General features: G+C 44.9%; 1 protein-coding gene across 1 annotated transcript in view; it reads left to right on the forward strand.

Moving 5' to 3' along the window:
* LOC147707489 (CD109 antigen-like) overlaps nt 1–23,389 on the forward strand; it is a 943,435-nt gene that overhangs the window by 70,860 nt on the left and 849,186 nt on the right. The window contains exon 3 of the mRNA XM_086926506.1: nt 8,845–8,873. Within this exon, the coding sequence (XP_086782632.1) occupies nt 8,845–8,873 (29 nt within the window). The remainder of the gene's footprint in view (nt 1–8,844; nt 8,874–23,389) is intronic.

A 23,389-nucleotide genomic window follows, 5' to 3' on the forward strand; every position in this document is an offset into this window, starting at 1 on the left:
CCAGTAGGGACCATCTCACAGGGATAGCCAGGACGGGTTCCCCAGCGGTCTACAGCGCCACGACGCCTCAGGGCAGCAGTGCGCTTTACAAGACCACATACATTACATTGCCGCCCTCCAATTTGTAACCGGGGCCCAGAGGCGTTTACCCATCTCACGTTTCCTAAAACCTTTCAGATCGTAAAGACACGACTCTATGGGCTAGATGTAGGTAATTTTATTTTACCACTTCTAAAATACCAAATTTTACCGATTCGGTATTTAAGAAGTGGTAAAATAGAGGGGGGGGGATGTAGGTATTACAGAATCGGTAAATACAGAATCGTTAAAATTCCGTATTTACCGATTCTGTAAATACCGATTCGGTAATGCCCATTGATTCCTATGGGCATTGAAGCCTATAGGAATCAATGGGCATTACCGAATCGGTATTTACAGATTCGGTAAATACCGATTCCAGCAAGGGTGCAGGGGGTGTCACTTTGACACCCTCTAGCACCCCAAATACAGGCATGTGTGCCATGTGGCACACAGACATGCCCAAAGGGCATGTCTGTCTGTCACATGGCATAGGTGTGCATGCACACATGTGCATGCACACCTGGATTCAGTATTTTACCACCCAATTGGATTGGGTGGTAAAATACCAAATCTGAAAGGCCGTTGGGACTCAGAAGAGTCCCACCTACATCTAGAAGTTACAGAATCGGTAAAAATACTGATTCGGTAAATTTACCGATTCGGTAAATGTACAGAATCGGTAAATTTACCGAATCGGTAAAATTGGCCCCCTACATCCCAAAAACCCATTTACCGGTCGGTAACGGCCGAAATCGGCCGTTACCGGCCGGTAAATGGCCACCTACATCTGGCCCATAATTATGTATCCCCAATAGCCTGGAGAGCCACATCTGGAAAGACGGGGCGACCGCATCCTTCCAGCCTGTGGAAATCAGGATCCGGAGTACTGCTACTGATATAAAAACTAAAGCCTCTTCATCCTTCCCCAAACTCAACTTTGAGTCTGTGCCCAGCAGCATCAATGTAGGGGATAGATCAATTCCATGACCTAGCAGCCCATCCAAGAATTTCATTATCTCACTCTTGATTGAGTCCAGCCGGTTACAGTTGAAGAACATATGCAGAATATCTGCGTGACCATCATTACTTCTGAGACAGCTATCATTTTCCCTTAAACCCCAGGCAAATAGCTTAGCCGGCGTATGGTACAGATTAAATATTGTTTTGTAGTGTTGGGCCCGAAGATTAGAGGCTCTAAATACCTGTTTATTCATATAGAGAGCAAGATCCAGGTCAACATCTGGATCCCCCAATTGTATTGCCCAATTAGATTCCATCTTCTCAATATCATCCTGAATTCTCTCCACTAGGCAATTATATACAGTTTTGATCTTTTTGCAGCCTCTTACTAGTATCTCAATCAGGGGAAAATCGGCAGTGGCTGTCAACCTGGGTGTTAGGGCCCTTATAGTGCGAGCCACTTGACCATATAGAAACCAGTGGTTCGCTGGAATACCGACTCTGTCCTGTAATATCTCAAACCCCAATATCTTGTCGCCCTCCATGATGTCTCCTAGGGTCTTTATACCCAATCCCTTCCAAGCCTGAAAATTACCAACAGTTTTCAGTTGAGGAAAGAGATTGGGGTTGCCCAAATGTAAGTGAGAATTCAGCTTTGGGATATAAAATTGTTTTTAAAATAGATTTCCAAACTGCCCAAGCCCCTTACAGAGTCTTCTATCGAGTTTTTGTTTAATAAAATCGCCGTTCTATTTCACAGAGTAGCAGGCCAGATGCCTTGCCACCCAACAACATTCTGAAAATCGGGGGTGGGGGGGTGGGGCAGGCCCTGTCTATCAAGAGCCGTGTTCCCCAAATCCACGTCGTACTGAACAAAGATAGACATTTGAATCATGAGGCAGGACCAGTGATACAGTCTTAAATTCGGAAGAGCCATCCCTCCTCTTTCCTTGGGTAGTGACATAAGGTTAGTTGAGCGCCTAATCCTTCCATATTGCCAGATGAATCGTATAAAGACAGACTCCAAGTTTTTCATCATTTTTTCATCAATAAATAAGGGTATAGCGCGGAAGAGGTACAGCACTCTGGGGAACATTAGCATTTTTAGGGCGTTTACCCTCCCTACCAAGGAGAGATGCAGGACACCTATTCTCTTTAATTCAGATTCTATAGCCTTAATAAGGGGGGGATAATTCTCCTCCACTATTCTATCCACTGATGCATTAATTTTAACCCCTAAGTATGTGGCAGAGTCGTCAAATCGATTGTCGGATTTAATGATATTCTTTGTACATATGATCTGCGTTTTAGATTCATTTAATAGGCATCCTGACTCCCTGCCAAAAGATTTGGCAATCTGCCTAAGAATAGAGAGAGCCTGTTGTGGATTAGTGGTAATAACAGCAAGATCATCGGCATACGCCAACATTTTGTTTGAATAGCCATTGAGTATAACTGGAGTTATCCTAGGGCATTCTAGTATCGCCTGGATAAAAGGGTCGATATACAGGGCAAAAAGGATACGGGAGCAGGGGCAACCCTGGCGAGTTCCTCTCTTGATGGTAATTACCGACGATTTATCACCCATAATCGTTACCCTTGCTACCGGTTCAACATACATTGCTTTAAGAGCTCCTATAATATTATCACCAAAACCTCTCCCTGCCAGAACACCCCAAAGAAAGCTCCAAGCAACACGATCGAAAGTTTTCTCTGCGTCGAGCAGGACCATGGCCATCTCTCCCCCCGCGGCAGCCTGGGCATCAAACAGTGTTATTGCCCTACTAGTGTGATCTGTTGTACCCCGGCCGGGGACAAACCCATGCTGCCACAGGAAAAGGAGACTACCAATGACCCTGCCCAACCTTTTGGCCCAGATGTTAGTGTATAGTTATGTATCCAAATTGATTAACGTTATAGGGCGATAGGACCCTGGTTTCTCCATCGGTTTCCCCTTTTTATGGAAGATAATAATATTTGTTTCTTTCCAGGAGTGTGGCACCACCCCTGAATACAAAACCCTGTTAAACAGAACTACCAAGAGTGGGATAATTTCAACTTCAATGGCTTTATATACCTCAAGGGGGATCCCATCTGGACCTGACGTCTTTCCCAGGGCTAAGTCACGTAGTGCAGCTGAAACCTCATTTATTGTGATGTCCTTATCTAATTCTTCTTTAGTTGCCTCGTCCAAGTGAGGGCCCCTATCTCGGCATTCCTCCCCTGGGTTTCTACCAGGAGCATCATATTCATATAGCCTCTGATAGAAATTCTCAAAAACCCTGAGTATATCTTCCACTTCAGTGTATACTTTTCCATCCTCTTCTATGCGAGGGATTACGTTCTTAACTTTTTCCTGTCTTAACCGGAGAGCAAGAGCTCTCCCATCTTGCTCACCAGTTTCTTATCTTTTTGCCCTAGTCGTCTGAAACTCCCCTATTGCCTTCTGGGTTATTTCCTTTTGGAGTGCAGCTTTCACCACTAAAAGTACGTTTTGGCTTTCAATACTATTCCATCCTGAGGCTATATCTCTTACATGCTGTTCTTCCGCACTCCCAAGTTTCAACATTAATGCATCCACCTCGCCTCTATATTCTCTTCTAAGCCTTGCAGAGCAGCTTATGGTCTCCCCCCATAAAGACGCTTTAAATGCCTCCCATACCCCGTTCCCTGAGGCGCTATATATATTTGCTGCAAAATACTCGCATACCCATTATTTTATGTGATCTGTGAACCTTTTATCGGCAAATAAGCTTTTTTCAAAGGTCCAAGGGTTTCCTTTCCTTTCAACCCTTCCCAGATCGTAAGCTAGTATGAGAGGATTGTGGTCAGAAATTAGTCTCGGGAGTTTAAAAATATCTACTTTTAAAAGTTCAGATGAAGAGATAAAGAAGTAATCCAACTTCGTATATCTCTGGGCAGGATTGGAAAAATAAGTGAACCCATAGTTCTGAGGTATTTTAACCCCCCCCAGACATCCTGCAGTCCATGTGAACCCATAAGGGCCTGTACTGCACGATAGACCTTAGGTTTCCCCCGACATATAATGTTGAATTGCCCCAATCGGCCGAAATATTTAAATCTCCTGCTACTATTAAAGGGGTGGACCAGCCAACTAGCTCTGTTTCAAGATAGTCAAAGATCTCGGGTCGTCTTGATTAGAGCCGTAAATTACGCAAAGTGTGGGGCCCCAATTCCAATTCGGCTATTGCCCATCTTCCATTGCTATCTACTTTTACTTTCTTTGCCTTGCCCAAAGATGTTCGAATTAAAATTGTGACTCCCCTAATTGTTGAAGACTGTGTCGAACATGCGACTAGCTCGAAGCCTTTGAGGAGAAGTAGATTGCGTTTGGACCATGGGAGGTGGGTCTCCTGTATACAAAGGACATCGATTCTCTCGTGCTTCACCAGATAGGCGAGTCTCCGCCTTTTCTTCCAATCTTTCAAACCCCCCGCATTGATAGTACAGATTCTAATGTTTGCCATTCTGTTGAGCTATAGTATTTACATCAAAAAATTGCTTGTTAATCAACTTGTATTTACTCATACTGATGTTTTGTCCTACAATGTACCATTCCCTTTTTCCCCCTTTCCCCCCCCACACCTAAACTCCTCCCTCCACCATCCCTCCAACCCCTCGAACCCATCCTTCCGTTAAGAGCCGCACCACGTATCACCACCTTAAATGGTTCCCATTCTGTTGTGAAATTTGCTGCTGTGCCCCCATTTTCTATGAAGTAATGTGTTATAGTGGTGGCCAGTGAGTCTGTAAATATTCCGTCCTCTAGGTGTCGAGGTTTCAGTCACCATATGGGCACCGGGGAAGGAAAACAGCCCAGTTCGAACATCATTTCCAGAGCACTATAGGCCCGATTCACAGAACTAACTTAAGACAAAATCCTAAACTTACTACCATTTGGGTATTCACAGAAGGCACTTACTCATTTTGGTATTCACATCCCCTTATTGTGACTATGCTACACCTCCATAAGTGACCAACCCTGCGCCTAGTTATTTAGTAAAGCTAACAGTAGTTTCCTATGAGCCCCATCCGGTGGGGGATGGGAACGGTCCAATACAGCATCTAAAACAGCATTATAGTCCCCGCAGGACCCATGGGTGATCGGTCCAGTTGACCAGCACAGAGGTCACCTGGCTGTAGAATGGCTCTTGATCTGTATTAGGGGCATATAGACCTCCTATCACCATGGGGCAGCCATCCAATACACCTCTCAGTAAAACATATTTACCATCCTTATCTATGCGCTGTTCCTGCAGCACAAAGGGTACTCCTGAGGGTACCCAGACTGTCACACCTCAGGCAAAGGCAGAGTAAATCGTACTATATACCTGTCCCCTCCACTCTTTCTGCAGTTTGGGCACCTCCAACTCAGTCAAATGTGTTTCCTGTAGGAGAACTATGTATGCCCTAAGCCTAATCAACTGGGCATGTACTCGGTTGTGCCTATATGATGAACCAATGACCTGTACGTTCCAGGTGAGCCAATTATATTACTGTATAATATGCATTGGTATAGCTGTCACATTGTATTAATAAGATATCTTGCCCATCCGAAAACCCTCCGGTACACGTCAGCTACCCACTCAAACTACCCAATACATGGTCCACCTTCAAAACTGTTTTCGACCAATTAACAAAACCAAAAACAAAACCAAATACTAATAAACGGACAATCTAACATTGTTCAATTGCAATAGGGGTCATGGTGATAACATAGTAATGTGGGACCTGAATAAGCCCCATAGGCACTTCGTTGAAAAATCGTCAGCCCCAGACCTGGGCACCCGCCCGAATCCCACCAATTAGCAAAGTTCAAAGCCACTGGTCCTGTATCAGATTAGTTCACAGAGGGCCCATAAGAAGTTCCTTATCAATGTCTGTTTCCGGTGGGTCATAGTGCCAGCAGTCTTACCTCTGCCAGACCTAAGGGCCTCCCAGCGTGACCCGCTGCCCAGCCCGAACAGCTGCCCCACCTTCTCTGCAAGAATCAATGGAGACCAACCAGAGGCCCGCGGAGGCCATCGTACCAGGCAATGGCAGATCACGTATTGCTTGCTAGAAACCACCCAATACCTCTATAGCAGGCAACAAGGTACGTAGAACATAGTTGTCAATTAAGCAGGTATGTGATTGTCTCGAGGATATGGAGGAAAAAAGTATCTGGCTGGCGTTCAGTTCCGAATGCACTGTGTCCGCCGTTGAAAGTTCCTCATCAGTTATTGTCCTATATTCGTGAAAAGTAGCTGCAGATATTATGTCTCATCATTCAGCCTGAGATCATGAGTTGCCCTTGTGGAGGTGCCCCATTAGTAGTAGTTAGTTGCGCCCACTTCTTCACCACACTGCAGCACTCAGCCCCCTCTTGGGACCCATGATGCAGCATTGCAAGCCCCCCCCCCAGCAGTGCGATCCCTAGCTCGGACCAGGCACATTCTTTGTCATGCACACCAAGTCCGGAGCTCGTCCGTAAGCGCAGGACTCACCCTCGCATCCGAAGAGACTCAGGGCAGACAGTGCTGCGGTCTCAATGTCCCCTCAGGTGGGCGCCCTAATCGACTCACAGCTCCAACAGACAATCACAAGAGCCCCGCGGTGTAGGCCATAAGGCGCTGTCACAGGTCTTGAAGCAGTGGTTCCCAAAGTGTGCGCCGCGGCGCCCCGGTGCGCCGTGATGAGAAGCCAGGGGCGCCGCGGCGCTGGATGTGGGTAGTGAAAACTGCCGCCTGAGAAATGTTCCATCCCTTCCCTGTGAAGTGTGGCGTATGGTGCACCCCGAGCGTCTTGATTAGGCTATAGTTCAAGATGAAAGAAATGCAAAACGGCCTGACAAAGCAAAGCAGATGACCTGTTTGGGTTAGCTATGTTCCTCCTAATCTGCGTGCCTGGGCGGCAGCCACAGTGTAATTATCACCGCACAGGGGGCCTTAAGGAGTTCACAAAATAAAGGAATCTCCTGCTGACAGGAGAAGTGCTCTCGATGGCCTGCTAATGAATAGGTGTTGTATTTTTCCTCCTGAAGGTGCGACTCCCCTGCCCCACCATCGCCATTCTCTGACGAGAATGAAGTGACAAACTGTTTTTGAGATGGCAATAGCAGACAAGATGTAAACACTTTGCAAGCATTTTTTTGCGGGTACTACAATTTTTATAATAAAAGCAAAAGATGTTGCTACTACAAAATCCTCAGCCGATCCAAGAAAATAGTGTAATGTTCAACCTTTGATGCGGGAGGTAGAGAAATGCCGAGCTGGGAAAAAAATGAGGCTGGTTGAAAATTACTGCCATAAAATAATCTGCATCTCAGACATGCTGTTTTCCACCTCTAGGATGCACATTTCCCTAATAAACCAACTTTGTTGAAAATGTTTCGATATTACATTCTTCCGTGTGCACATTTGAAAGCTGCTTTCCCTTTCCCTGTGCAGAAATGATTTCCTGACTTTTCTGATATGTACCAGTGCATGGAAATAATGAAATTCCCTTGTTGCAAAGGTGCTGAGAAGTGCCAGAAATATCCCTCCTAAAGCAAAAAAATTGCAGGTAACCGGTATCAGACAGGACCTGCCCATTAAAAAAGCTTCAATTAGAACATCTGTTTGCTCTTACCTCAAAACAGATAAACATAGTGGGATGCCAGTTGATTGCCGGGACGTTGCCTTCAGTCCATCATTAGAGCAGTTGCCTTTGTATATATGGGATGATATAGACCAGTGGTTACCAAAGTGTGTGCTGCACCCCGGTGATTTTCCCTCCCCGCCCACCGGTAAAAAAAATGGTGGGGAGCCACGGCCAACTGCCAATTAGGTCAAGGGAGCCACGGGTCAAAAAAGTTTGGGAACCACTGTCTTGAAGCCTCCAGGGACGTCCATGCGGGGCCCCCCCTAGGCACAAATAAAGGAGGAGGAGTCAGCCATTTTGACCAGGCTGCGCTCCCCGCTCCACACCTCCGATGGCAGAGCATGTGTGGGGTAGCCGGGCTGTCAATAGATCTCCCCCGTCCCAGGGTCAGCAGGGTCCGTTCGCCGAGGGTTAGCGGCCAAAAACAGCGGCAAACGGATGTGCTGTAACGGGATTTACGAGCTCCGGGCCGGGAGCTCCGAAGCTAAGCGCCCATGATGCTCAGGGGTTAACCACGCCCTCCCAGATAGGTGAAACGTTATGTTTCACAGTTAATCATATTGTAAAAACACGATGGGAATGCATTTGATATTTTTAACGCAATTGTAGGTGATTCCTATACAACCACCCATGAGTTTTGATGCGAATCCCTATCGGCAAAGAATTGTAGACAGGATTTTGGCCAAATTCTGTGCCTGCCGGCAAGCGTAATGATGAACAATTATTTTATTTCTCCAAATGTTTTCCTCTTTGCAAATGCCCTGCATTCTATGGCACACCTAAAAAGAGGAAAATGCTTTAAAAAGTAGTCTTTGTCCAGGGAGGAACTCCTTCCTGCACAAAAACTATGCTGACTACAGAGCAGATACCCTACTCTTGCAATATTGCATTGGCAGATTGCTGCAAGAAGTGCGCCAGAGCAGAGAGAGGGCTGACTTGCACCACCTCGTAGCTGATAGGGTTCAGTTCTGCTCCCTCCGGTTCACACACTGCATCGTCGTATTGCATGAAACCATTTGTAAATTCTACCCCAGAGCCACAATTAGGTTTGATAGAGAAAGGTACAATTAAAAGCTTACAATTTACAATCTTGTAACTTTTTAATATAAAATATTAGTACTTTTTGTATCCCTAGTGACAACTTCTTTTTTTTTTTAATAGATTCCATTGGCATGATGACCCTTCCAGCTGTAAGTACTGAATATATGGCGCAGAATCTTTGTTACTAAGCCTATGAATTTCAGTTAAAAAAAAATATTTCAAAAGCAGAAATTCTTATGCCTTTACTTTATTTACTGATGCATATTGGGTAACATAACCCCTCGTGTTTTATCTATGCACAACAATTCTTAAATCTGCAGGCGTTCACCATCCCATGATTTATAATTGTACTTTACATATCACGTCTGCGGCACCTCTCCTTTTTGATGCCACTTTCAGTCGTTTTGGCTTAGCAGAGTTGTTCTGGCCTTAAATGTATCAAAGAGAATGGAGAGCCTCTTGTATAAAAGGTTTTAGCCTTCGCAAACCCTCTACCTCAGTAAATCAGAGGGTTTGGAAATGCTAAAACTCTTTCTTAAATGTAATAAACCCATAAACAGACTTGGAAAAGGTTTTCCAAATTGTTAAATGTGTTTAAGAAACCATTAGGTATCGATATTTGTAAGGGGGTATGTTAAGGGCGTTGCTTACAAATGCTGATTCCATATAGTATGCGTTAATTTTTTGCCACCAAACTCTGGTGGCAAAACATTAATATTTTACCACAAATTCAAAGAAGAAGGTAAGCCATTTGTAAACAGTAAGGGGTTCTACTGCTAAAAAGAGGTTTGTGTAACTGTAATTTTGTTTTAATATCTATCCCATTTTCTCTCAAGGAAAACAGATTGCATTGAAAAACAAGCATTTACAATGCAACGGTTTCGCCTTTGGAAAAGTCCGACCTATTGGCATTGTAAATGACAAAATTTGTATTTATGTGTTGGTTTTGAAAACAGATAAATAAATGGCATTGTCATTTACATTGCCAATAGCTCCAATTTTTCCAAAGGCGAAACCGTTGCATTGTAAATGCTTGTTACACGATGACGTCCCAGTAACTCATTACGTTTGTGCTCTGAATGTCAGCCGATAGCGGTGATTAATGAATTTGCATAGCGCCTTCCACCACTGTGTGATCACCAAAGCGCTTTGGCAAGGCTTGAACCACAACCTTAGAAGATCTCTTAAAAGAACATAGAAAAGGTGTTCTTTTCTCCATACATGACAAATGAAACAAGCTTTTGAATTAAATGGCATTACTTATAACAAATGTGGCGTACAACGGCAACGCAGCACGCGCAAGAACTTCGAGAAGTATAAACAGGCTGGGTTAATTCTAGAACTTTATATGCAGTTATTTTGAATTGCTTTGCACGATTTCTCATATTTCATGCTATTGTCCACAAACTCCGTCGCTGTTTTCAGGAAAGTGTACCCTCCTGTCTGGAATTATTACAATTTGTACATTGTAAACCCGGGCTTGTTTAAAGGACTGTGAAAAATTGAGCCACATTTCACGGATTTCCTGCTCTGGTTCTGGGCTTTTTAGTCAAAAAATAAATAGAGTCGCAGGAAAGAAAAACAAGGAAATAGAGGTAGGTGTTGAGTCGCGAAAAAGCCATAAATTAAGTGCGGTTTAGATGCACTTTGATTAGCTGACGATTAGTCTATTTCCGGCAGAGAGGTGTCTGAGATAAGAGGTGAAGCTGCCGGCCGAGGGTGGAGCTAGGAATCCAGCTCTTCGGCCGGGTCTGAGTTATGGGAATGGTTGAAAAACGGTAGAGATCGGAGTGACAGGGCGAGAACCGGCGCAAAACACTCTGAGGCAGATTTACAAGCCCCTTGAGCCACTTTTGCGTCACTTTTCCCATGTTAAAAGTGACGCAAAAGTGTCGCTTGGGACTTGTAAATAAGCCCCCCTTTTCTTTGATACAGAGACTGAAAGGGACATTTAAACGCGTGCGATGCTCGCGAGAAAGGGTGATTGCAGAAGCATCGAAGGAGACACGCATGGGCTTGATGTTTTAATAAAAGGCCCTGGCTCGCCACACATCACATACACCCACGCAATCAACCATACACAGACTCACAAACGCACAGTCACACACACACAAAAACACAGTGACACAAACAAAGGATACACTCAGAGGTACACCGAAAATACACGTGTGCGCAAGCGTGCACAGGGACACACATGGCGACAGACACGTGTGCATGGGGACAGGCATGCTGACAGATGCAAGTCTGCACACCGACAGACGCGGCGACAGAGTGCACAAGACTACACACCACGACAGACGCAACGCAAGTGTGCGCACCGACAGACTTAAACGTGCCCAAAGACTGACGCAAACCTGCAGGGCACAGACACCGCGACAGTCGCAAAAGTACACACAATACAGACATTTCCACTGAATCAGAAGCGCAGAGGAGAGTAAACAGCAGCATGAACATGGAGACAAGCTTACACTCACAACTACAGACAGACAGACAGACAGGGGAAGGAAGACAAACAGATACAGACAGGTCGGCAGTCACAGACGAACGTTTTAATAACAGTCAGTCACACAGACAAGCAAAGGGGCACACATCTGCACGTGCAGACACAGGCATGTATGAAAAGAGAGTTTTAGATACACACAGGGTTGGATACGCACATACGTGCACGCAGACATAGGTCCGAACAGAGATGCAGAGGCCGCATGCACGCCGCTGCAGACTGCCAGGAGGACCCGGAAACATGCACAGGGAAACACAACGGGAATGCACAGAACACGAGGCACACAAACAAGCATACGCAAATGGACTCCTGTTTGGATACAACCAGACCGGCATTCAGGCGCGGAGGTGCGCACGCCCATCCTCGGATAAACACTGTGGGGGGCGGCACAGGTCAACATGCAGACACAAACAGGAAACAGACAGGAGGCTGGCAAAACCTACACAAAAGAGAAGCAGGGACGTGCCTAGTAGGGCACAAACCAATACACAGACAAGCACAGCTGCTTTTTTACTGAAAATCACAAACATATGGCTCATATCGCTCACAGTCCGGTAAGGGTGCAGTAATTTGGTACTGAAATCGGCGCTCACTGTCTTTTTAATATCAACAACCTTCTGGAAATGTTCACCGATGACTAGTTAGCTCTGTGAAAGTTATATAATCCGCATACCGATCTTTCACCTATTCCTGTTTAATACTCCACATCTGATATGATGTATGTTTAAGAGGCAGTATTCATTCATAGCTTTGCAATATTTGTATGGTAAGGCACTTTATAACGATATGTTCACAGGCATTTAAAAAAATTATTATTTCTTGCAAAACCGGGTGTATAATTCCAAGTACGATTTTAGAAAACTATATCCACAAAGATCACGTTCCTTGGTCAATTTTAGCTCTGGAAACGCAGCTTCTGACAAAGTCCCTTAATGTGCGTACTATGAGAGAATTTTTGGCCCCACTGTGATGTATTTCAAGAAAACCGGCGGCGCGCACAAGAAAGCTGTCATGGCCATCAAGTTTTAAGTACACAATGACACACTGCACGCATGTGCACCACGCTGATCGCCTGCACGATACTTACACAGACCGTTCGTGAATTCAGCCTAATTGTCTGTTATTAATCTTTTCATTTCGGTACTTCCGGGTCGCAAAGCAAACAAACCCATGACCATACATATTATAGAAACAGTGTTGGGGCGAGAGGAGCGCGTATTATCTAAAATGATCTAAGATTGGTGTACCTCAGCCAATCCTAATACGCTGCACACAATTCCGAAGTGCTCATTGGCTCTAGAATCAACCACGTGCTTCTGCAGTTAAGCAATGTTGTTTATAAATAGTGTTTTGTTTGGTGTTTGTCACGGACCGGGCAAGCCTGAACTGGACGGTGGGTGACAGTCGGTTTCGGCCCGGGTAGGTTGCGTTGTTGCTAGCCACAATTCACGATTGGAAGGGGTGATGCAGAGTGGCTGGTAATGACCGTGGGTGGTGAATGAGTCGTGTATGGAACCCTGTCACGAAGTCCCGGCATTGGTCACAAATGAACCCATACCTGTAACATTTCTCTGCAATCCTGTATGTTCTGACAGCCTCGGTTTCGGAAAAAGAGGGTCAGGACATTAGTTCCCCAGGAATTAGGGTCAAGGACATAACCTTCCAAAGTATAGGGGTCAAGAGCGTAATGTCCCATGTGAGAAGGTGGAATGGGCATAACTTCCCATGGGACAAGGGTATAAAATTAGTATTGTAAATCAGTGTGTTTACAAAAGTCTTACCATTTAACTTGAGCTACTACTGCTCAATATATCTTTAATAAACTAGGTATGCAGTGCACAGATTACTACATTTCCAAAACAGGGAAGGTATGTGCGTGCGTAGGCATTGTATGCATGCAGAGTTAAACAAGTCAGGTCCCGGGCCGCGCTGTGATTGGCTGACGTCACGGGGGTGTCCCGGGCGGCAGCCAATCACAGCGCGGCCCGGGAATGACGTCACGGGGGTGTCCCGGGCCGGCAGCCAATCGCAGCGCGGCCCGGGACAAAGGGGCGGGGCTTAAAAAAAGCACCAGAAACGCCCCCGAATCGCGTTTTCAAGAGGAAGCGCGATTGACAGCCTCTGTCTCCCAATGGCTAGCCTCCATTTATGGAGCTAGCCAATTGGAAACAGAGGCTGTCCTAACCTCACTACTAAAAACAAAAGATTTCGACTGGGAGGGGCTTCGCCCCTCGCCAAAAGTCGAAACCTAAAAAGGCTTTTCTTAAGAGCAATGACAGACATGTTGCTTAGCTGAACCCAGCAGGCCATCATCACTATGATTGTGGCCAACCGAATGGTTCGTAAATTATCACCCACTTCAATAATGTTAACATGGTAGATCGAATTGTGACTGGCTATAATTCTATATTTTGTGAATCAACAGATTAGTACATAGGACGGTCCACAAAATATCAATGCATTCGGTGGAAGTTGGTGCGCAAATTACGACCACTTTAATAGAATCCATTTGAGTACATTCCAAGTAAATTAAATCACAAATTGCAAATTGTTATTCGTCGCAATTTACAATTTCCTATTGGTAATTCTTAATTTATCTAGAGAATGGAAATTGATATTATTATATTGACACTGTAGAGAGTATGAGTCAGCTAGGCTATGTACAGAGAAAACAATATTCAAGGGGAGCAGATTTCAATATAAGGGGTTCTTGAATAAGCAAAATAGAAAATATTCCCTGTTGCCTATAATAGGAGAAGAAGAGTAGTTCCTTAGCCCCAAGGTGCAGGCCTAAAGTGAAGCAAACAATGCAGTAAAAAATGAGCAGATTCTCTGTGTCCAAATGTGAGAAAAGCAGTGTGTCATGCATCATGTTTGGCAACACCAACAACTAAACTATTGATGTACAATCTACCACTTATTAAATGCTTTGGCATTTTACCCCCTAAACAAGCACAGATATTTGTGGCAACTTTGAATTTGAGGTGAGGGTGTTACACTAATGGGCATGCGTTGCACGGTTGCACTCCAATATGAAGCAATTGAAATTACCTTTAGTGAGCAGGGTAGCTGATGCCCACCTGGAACTTCCAGAAAAGGCACATCGTATGACAACATGGGCACCACCAGTGGGCATAAATACCTCTGCACATGCAGAGTATGGGATACAGAGAAAACCAATAGTATGGGTGCGTTCCAAATCCATCCAGCATTAATGACTTTCAGGTTTCTTTTTTCTTGGGTTTGATTAACCTGCCTCTATTTTTGGTCTTACATAGCTTTATGGGCTTTGTAGTTTGACATTTTGCAATTAAAGTTGCCATAGGGCTCCATGTCATCAGAGACACGATTTCCTGGGCTTTCTTTTAGCAAACCAATGGCTTTTTAGGAGGTGTAACATTGGGTCATTTTAAGGAACCCAATTGGACTAATACAACTTGTGAGGAATCTGGGGTCTGCAGTGGGCCAGGCAAAGGGGACTGGGCCCTGGATTCTTTTGCCGGTGGTGTCTCAGGAGCCCGGTACGGCGTATCCTAATTTACAAACAAGAATCTCCTTTTAGTACTTGACTCTCAGAGTAGTGAGGCGGAGAAGTACAAAGTATACTCAGGACAGATGCTCTTGATTACAGACTCAACAAACTCAGCAATGAACAAGCAACATAATAAATCGGTGTCCTGTCACTGCTTTTTCTTACAGAAAGGAACAGTATTTTTTAAACAAATTGAGATTTTCCTAGCCTCTTTGTCAGAAACGCTAGATTTTATTAAAGACACGGAGGCAAGTATTATGCAGTCTTTTCTTGCTGTTTATTTAATAGCAGCCAATCAAAAAAGCATTAGAAATGCAATAGGTCTCGGATTTATTTGAGTTAGAGCTAATGGCATTGTAAATGGCAATGTATAAATATTGCAACACCAACTGCAACAAAAGTCTATGCATTGTAGGCCAAAAAAATGTGTATTTCTTTTTGTAGCAATGTTGGCATGCTGCGCTTTAGATGACTATGTTTAAAAGTAAAGTGTGCCATACTGCGATTGCTACAACAGTTAATTGTGGATGCTTTAACAATTGATGTGTGCACTGATGGCTGGTGGTGTGTGTGCCTGGTGGAAGTGTGCACTGTCGGCTGGTGGTGTGTGTCTGATGAAAGCGTGCACTGCCAGCTGGTGGTGTGTGTGTGCCTGGTGAAAGCGTGCACTGACGGCTGGTGGTGTGTGTCTGATGAAAGCGTGCACTGACAGCTGGTGGTGTATGTGTCTGGTGAAAGTGTGCACTGACGGCTGGTGGTGTGTGTCAGATGAAAGCGTGCACTGACAGCTGGTGGTGTGTGTGCCTGGTGAAAGTGTGCACTGACGGCTGGTGGTGAGTGTCTGATGAAAGCGTGCACTGACAGCTGGTGTATGTGTGCCTGGTGAAAGCGTGCACTGATGGCTGGTGGTGTGTGTTGGTTGAAAGCGTGCACTGACAGCTGGTGGTGTGTGTGTGCCTGGTGAAAGCATGCACTGACATCTGGTGGTGTGTGCCCGGTGGAAGCGTGCAGTGACGGCTGGTGGTAGTTGTGCCCAGTGAAAGTGTGCACTGACGGTGTGGTTGTGTGTGTGGTTGTGTGTGTGTGGTTGTGTGTGTGTGTGGTTGTTTGTGTGGTTGTGTGTGTGGTTGTGCGCCTCGAGCTGGGAATCCTTTTAAATAAAAGGAGAGGTGCGTGCACTGGTGCAGTGTGCGCCTCTGGGTATGCACATAGACACATACTTTCTCGCACTCTCTCACACACCCATACGAACACACTCTCACCTCACATACACACAAACACACACACAGACTGTGCTGGGGCAGCGCACAGGACAATGAAACGACAATGTACCAACAGAGAGAAAAGGAAGGAAGGGCACACATAAACCTGAACGACAAGCAGGGAAGTTAGCTGCGCTGCGGCAGGCTACAAATGTATATCAGTGGTCGGCAGCCCATCGTCGCAAACCCGAGACCCAGCACGCAGTAAATGCAGCGTCGGTAGGCCTCTGGAGCTGCATGCAGACCCTTGCTGGTGTACTGCGGCACCGCGTGCCCTCTCCGCAGCCACTTCTGCAGCAGGAGTCCTACTGCATTATGCCACTGAATGCAGGAGAAAAGGAGCTCACGCCTTAACGACACCAAGGGAGCAGAAACACAGCACCGGATCTGCTGACAGCGGAGAAATGGTGACAAAACCAGACGCATCAAAAGCATGCATCGATTCCACTGCGAGGGAGAACGCGCGGGCGTGAGGGGGGGCGACGGTGTCGCAGGGGCGGGGAGGGTCGCTGGCTAGTGACTTGCTGCCAGGACCGTCTTCCGCAGTGACCAGTAAGGGTCGGGAGAAGAGAGGCGGTAGAAGCTCTGGAAGGCTCGGACTTGAGGTGCAGAAACCACGCACTCCCAGCATGGGGCAGCACCTCACAGAGCACAGCACTCATGGAGCTGAGGATGCACGCTGACTGCTAGCACCTCAATGCAGCGCACAGGGACCCAGGCCCCAGGCGCTGACACAGCAGACGACCACTGTGATTAGAGTGCGCCAAACACAGGGGTCTGTCCCCAAAGTCGTAAGCTCAAAGGTGCTGCCTGACAGTACAAAGGCCCCAGCAACCCAACGAAGGTACCAGCGCACTGTACCCTGTCACAGGAGGGGGCAATAGGTAGAATATGGTGATGTGTGATGGGGGCCCTCGGACTGAGCATCAATTCAAGGTCCCCCAGACTGAGCGGACGAGGCTCCAGATAGGTTACAATGACAACATATTCTAGTGGATTTGACCATGTTTGTAGTCTACGGACAGAGATCTTCACTGAGACAACACGTGATGGCGTGTACCAGTGCTTCTGTCTGCCCGTATCTGCGCCGTAAAATGGATCCACCCCCAAAAAAAGACGGCGAGTGGTGAACGCGCGTGCCACTGCCAGCCTATGTCTTCAATTATCGCGGCCGCGTCTGGCAGCAATAATTGAAGACATATAACCTTTGGTGCGCGTAACAGACACAAATAGGCCATGGTCGGAGTTACGCGACCGCCCATAGCCTATTGAGTGTTCTGTTTTAAAAGTACACGCACGCAAAGGCCAATGAAAATAGACCTAGGAAATAACACGCACGACTGCGTGGAATGCCTAGGTCCATTTTCAAAACCCCAGGAAAAGGACTCTGGCTGCGCAACACTGCTTGCGCAGTTTACACTAGGACCGAGACCTAAAAACAACCACATTACCCAGAACATTTGAGTAAACAACCCCAAAGATGACCTCACAATAGAAACACCAGAAGGACATCGAGTTAGCCTAATAATTATCCTGCCTGAGTACAACAAGTCCTCTTTTCTTGAAGTGAGTAAGTGCAAGTGAGTTAAGGAGAGAAAGAATAACACTGAACTAGAAGAAACAATACTAGTTACTAAATCCACCAAGCATAAGAACATCAATCTAGGAAAGACTCATGTGAGGAGTTGAAAGATCCGTGAGGAACTGAACCCAAATCCGTTGTAGATGAGAGTCCAGATAAATCATGAGGAGGAGGAAGCACCAATAGAGGGCGCTGAAACTGCAGAAAAAACAAAACAGGGTTCCCCAGTTGTGGGACAATACTTGCCTCCGTGTCTTAATAAAATCTAGCCTTGCAGACACCATGGCTAGCAAAATCCAAATGTTATTAAAAGAGCGGAGGCTCATATTGTGCTTGTTCAAAGCATTGAAATAACAGAATCAGATACATCTGCAATAGGTTTACAACATAAAGTTTTGAACGTAATAACATTTGACCAATCTGCTGATTGGAGGATGTCAAGAAAACTTGCATCAACCCAAAAGGCTTGAGAGGCCATAGCCCCTCTCGCCGAATTAGCACAAAAGGAGTCAGTATTAATACCGGCCAGGGACTTAATCCACTTGACCCAATGGGCTAAAGAGGGAGAAGAAACAGGCCTATGTAGAAGAGGGAGACCTCAAATGTGTAGTTTGAGAAATGTAAGATTTTAGGCAATTTTCAACACATAATTTAGGTTGGGAAGGGAAAAAGGGATAATGAACTGTAGACAAATTAGTCTTGGTATGCCTACAAACTCAAAGAGTAACGCCAAAGGGAGAATATTGAAAAGAGGAAACATCTAAAGCTTTAACATTAGAAACAAGTTTCACTGATATTAAACAAAGTAACATTGTTAATTTTGCAGGTAACTGTTTGAGAGCGAAAGAAACATATTGTCTTGCCTTGCAACAAACAAATTGAATACCAAATTGACATCCCATAAAGTCCTGTACTTAGGTACAGGAGTATTTATTTAACAAAATCCCATTAACAGTCGACAAACCAAAGGGTGTTCTCTGAAGGGTCTTCCATCAGCTCGGATATGCTCAGCCAAAATGGCAGACCTATAGGTGTTAATTGGGCAGTAGGCTTTTCCTTGGGAAGCAAGAGAGGCTAAAAAATTGACCACAAGAGTTACATCCGCTGAAAGGGGATCTGAATTCCTGTCCAAACACCAGCTATTCCACACCAACAAGGCTGATTTATAGAGTCTGGATGTGCCAGTGCCAAAGATTATTGGATAAGAAGGATAGCTTCTGGCAAAATTCCTGGAGTTCTCCAGGAAGACCCGAGATCCTCCAAGCGATGAGAAAGAGGGATCCCAGAAGGATAATGTTGTCTTGAAGGCCCTGGGAATTGGGAAAGAGTTTGGGAAAATTAAGAAGTCAGACTGGGAAATCGGTTGAGATTTCTAATAGAGTCGGAAACCAAGGTTGGGCCTTCCAAAAGGGAGTTATTAGGACCAGAGAAGAAGGTTGTCTGCAAGCTTGCGCCAGACCTCATGCAATGAGAATGAAGGCAGGGTAGGCATAGAGGAGAGAAGGTGGCCAGCACTGAAAACAGTTGTCTGTTGCAAGAGCTTGGGGATCTGGTCTTCAACTGAAAAAGACAGGAAGTTTAGAATTAAGTTGGGAAGCAAAAAGATCTATTAACATGGAGCTGAAGATTGAAATAAGACGACTGAACACTGAAGTATAGAGTTGCCAATCGCTTGAGTTGTACAGATGTCCAATCTGCACGAAATTCAAAATACCTGGGAGATAGACAGCTCTAACTGATATTTGACGTTAAAGACAATATCCCCAAAGGCATTTGGCGAGATCCGACAAAATCTTGGACTTTGTTCTACTGTGTTGGTTTATGTTTCGGACCGCTGTCAGATTGTCCATGTGTAATAGAATTGCACATTTTGCCTTGTCTTTTGTAATGGACTGGATGGTTAAGGAGCCTGTAAGCATCTCTAAACTGTTGATATGCAAGAATGACTCCAGAGAAGACTATGAGTCTAATAATCGAAAAGTGACTGGATCTTGGTGCCCAAACTGTCCGAATTGCATCGGATTCTAAGACAAGATCTGGGGGTGGGGGCAGAGAATTTTGCTCTCCTGTTCGAAGCGTCTAAGTGCGTCAGCCACCAGAGGAGGTATTCTTTTACTCTGGATCTAAAGAAATGGGGTCTGAATAGACGAGACCCCAGCAAAGATGGCCGATCTTTAATCTCTGAAGGGACCATTAGTGAAGAGGACTGGGAAATATTGTTTGAATTGAGGAAGCCAACAGGCCTACTAAACGGGGTAAGAATCTGTGAGAATAATGGGAGAGGGAGGCACCACAATGAATCTCTTTTTTGATAAGTCACCTTGTGGAGAGGTAATTGCAGAACAGAGTAAGAGGTATCTGTTAGAAAATCTAGAAATTTGAGTTGATGAGAAGGAATCAATTCTGACTTTGGATCATTGATAAGAGAGCCGAGTAGAAGAAGAATGTCCTGACAAAACTGTAAGTGAGTTATCAAAATGTCCTTGTCTTGAGCCATGATCAAGAAATTGTCGAGGTAGATAATGAGTCTGATCCCTTGCGCTCTAAGGAAGGCTACCACAGGCTTGAGGATCTTAGTGGAACACCAATGCGTTGAAGAAAGACTGAGGCGAAGAACGGAGTTCCATCTTTGGAGCTGAAGAAACTTCCTGTAAGAAGGATGAATTGGAACAAAATGGCATTCTGAAGATCCAGGCTGACCATCCAATTGTCATGAAGAAAGATATCACTGAGATGGAGAATGGTCTCTTCCTAAGTGAAGTACTTTCCACGTTGGAATTTCTATTGACTGGACATACTCATCCTGTCGTCCTTTGTTACTCGGATTAAGCCTTTATCAGTATTTATATCAGTGAAGAAACCTGAAATGTTCTTGTATTTGGTCCATTTCCTCTTATCCCAGACCTCAACCGCGTTGGAATTATCACCAGCAAGGGGATTACTGACTTCATCTATCACGACCCGGCCCTCAAGAGTCAAAGTTGACAGTACTTTGACAAAACACGCGTCGGCTGGCTGACCTTTTATGCAAACAACCATTAAATGAAACAAGAATACTTGTGGGGAACTTCTTTGGTCCAATTGTATTGAATATGAACAAACACTGTTTTTGATTTATGTGTGCACAGGTCCTTGGCTTTCATGATATGGGTTTGGAGTTCCAAACACTAGTTAAGGGGTTAGTAGGTTCACCCCTTTCCTGTTAGTACCATATTACCTAGTCCTATGTCCACTTGATAACCGCTTATCCTGCAGAGCGCAAGTGTTCCCTTTATACTAAAACCCTTCCCACCGATATCATCTTCTTTAATAAAAATTGGGCTTTGTTCATTGTGGCAAAAGTAGAAACATATTTTCCGAATTCTTTTCTAAAGGAATCTCCAAATAGAAGGCCATTAGCCTGAGGACCTTCTTCTTTTTTGGACAGACTGCTAAGTTTGGTATCCATCTTTATAAGAAGGCTTTTACTTCACTCTTGTGAAATAGGGTATTTGGCGTTGCCGAAAATGCATATAGCTCTTTGAGCCCAGTTGGATGAGGTTTCTGGATCCACCTGCAAGCCCTCAATCTTAGCTTCTCCAGCTAAGTCCAAAATCCTGGTGAGAGGACCCACCAAATCCAAAACACGATCCTGAAACTTGGACCAGGACCTGTCATCACCCTTCGTAGGGCCCTTGCCATATTTAGTGAAAAACATTAACATATTGGGGTCAATAACAGGAGTGGAAGTGACATTATTGGGAAAGGAAGGGCATGGGCATTCGGATTTTAATTTATTACGAGAGGACTTATCAAGAGTGTTTCAAAGTTAAAAAGAAACAATCAGCCACATGCCCTGAGAGAAACCACTCAGTAGAGATGGGATGGTAAATTAGGGAGGGGTCAAACATGGGTTCACCAAGATAACCAAAACCTCAGACACTAGGTAAGCAAAACCACCTTCGGTAGGAGAAATTGGACGTCTTTTCTCCGGAGGCCCATAAGATGAAGGATCAGAAAATCTATCTAAATTTCCTTTGATTAATCCTCGTAATCCTCATCAGTGTCTTTGAGGTCGGTAACAATTAAGAAAGAGGAGGGGAGCCCCGAAAAGAAACCTCTAGGTAGAAGGACCAGTAAGAGAAATGCCTTTTTGAACGACACCAGAGGTGGCTCCACATTTCTTACCTTTTTTTAAAGATGTTTCAGAGGAGGAAAGCATTTTGGACAGGGATGCTTCTAAGGACTTTGACACATCCGACATGGAAACTGCAACATCTTGTTTCATAGAATCTTTAATAAAGGATTTTAAATGATCCTTAACCCGTTGCATGCACAGCGAATTTTTGCACTGTGCAGGCGTTTTTAACAGTGGGCGGGATTCGGACGGCCCCCGGCTGTCCTCTGCACACGCCCACTGTGATGCATGAAGGCCGGGGGCCGTCATGAGCATACAAGGGGTTAAATTCCTGTGACTCTTCTTCCTCAGACATCATGAAAAATCGAAATGGCAACAGGAACGCAGGGAATGATTTAAAACAGGTAAGGAACCTGTAATACAGTGGAAAAAACAGCAACTAACTGGCTAATGTGACGAAAATGGAAAGGGTGAGTGGTTCAGTCAAAGGGGCATGTGGAAGGGAGTTGCTGAGTGAGGGCAGGAGGCTGCCAAAGCTCTGAAGGAGGCTGGCGTGTCCAGAAGGAAAGAGCACTGCAAGACACGAGGAGCGTCGTAGAGGAAGACAGGCGTCGCTTCAAGGGCAGAACTCTGTAAGGGGCGAGGAGCGTTGAAAGCGAGAGGCGCATAGCATGAAGGCCGTTAGACGCGTTACAGCCACCAATGTTGTGCAAATGAAAGTGCGAGCGACCCAAAAAAATAAAGGAAAGTGAGAGAAGGAGCAGCATGTTCAACAGCAGACACATGGTAAAAGCACAAGAAAGAGGATTTGCTGTTTTCAGTCAGGATAATTATTAGGCTAACTCGATGTACTATTGGTGTTTCTATTGTGAGTCATATTTGTAGTTTTTTACTCAAATGTTCTGGGTAATGTAGTTGCTTTTTGAGTGGCTGCTATTAAATGAACAGCAAGAAAAGACTGCATAATATGAGTCGGTCTTGTAATAAAATTAATCATATATTCGCAATTGGAATTACTATGGAAGAATTTTTTAACTCCTTGGTTACAATCAAAATTCTGCTGTTTCTTCGATTAATTTAAAGCTGCATCAACATTGTATTATGTTCAAGCTATATTACACCCCGCAGATAATTTCAAAATGGGCAGCTTCCCAGGGTTCTTCGAAGTCATATTGCCCTAAGTGCAACCTCTATGCTGCTCATCTTAGACATATGTTTATTGTGTGTCCCCATCTAACTACATTCTGGGGTGAGGTTGCTTCGGTGCTGAGCAGGTTATCAGGTACACTGATTCATTTAACGGAGAAAGAAATAGTTTTGGGCTCGGTCATCGAGTCAGGTTGTTTATCTAAATCTCTAGCTTCAATTATTAATATTTCTGTGCGGCTCTGCATTGCCAGGGCCTGGATTGAGGTAGCTAGTCTCAAAATTACTGATTTTTGGTTGCTACTTAGGGGAGTTTTTGAAATGGAACTGGCATTAGCGAAAACTCGGGGTCTACGGTCAAGGGTGAAATTTGGGAAGGTATGGTCAAGTCTGCAATGGGATTAATTGCTGCTGCTCACTCAAAGTCTCTAGTAATATTTTGGTTGTCCTACTATATTTTGGTTTTACCTACCTTTTTTTTGCATTTTTATATCCATTTCACCTGGCCTGGACTAAGATTATTATT

This window comes from Lissotriton vulgaris, chromosome 6 (assembly GCF_964263255.1).
Source record: "Lissotriton vulgaris chromosome 6, aLisVul1.2, whole genome shotgun sequence".
Lineage (NCBI taxonomy): Eukaryota > Metazoa > Chordata > Amphibia > Caudata > Salamandridae > Lissotriton > Lissotriton vulgaris.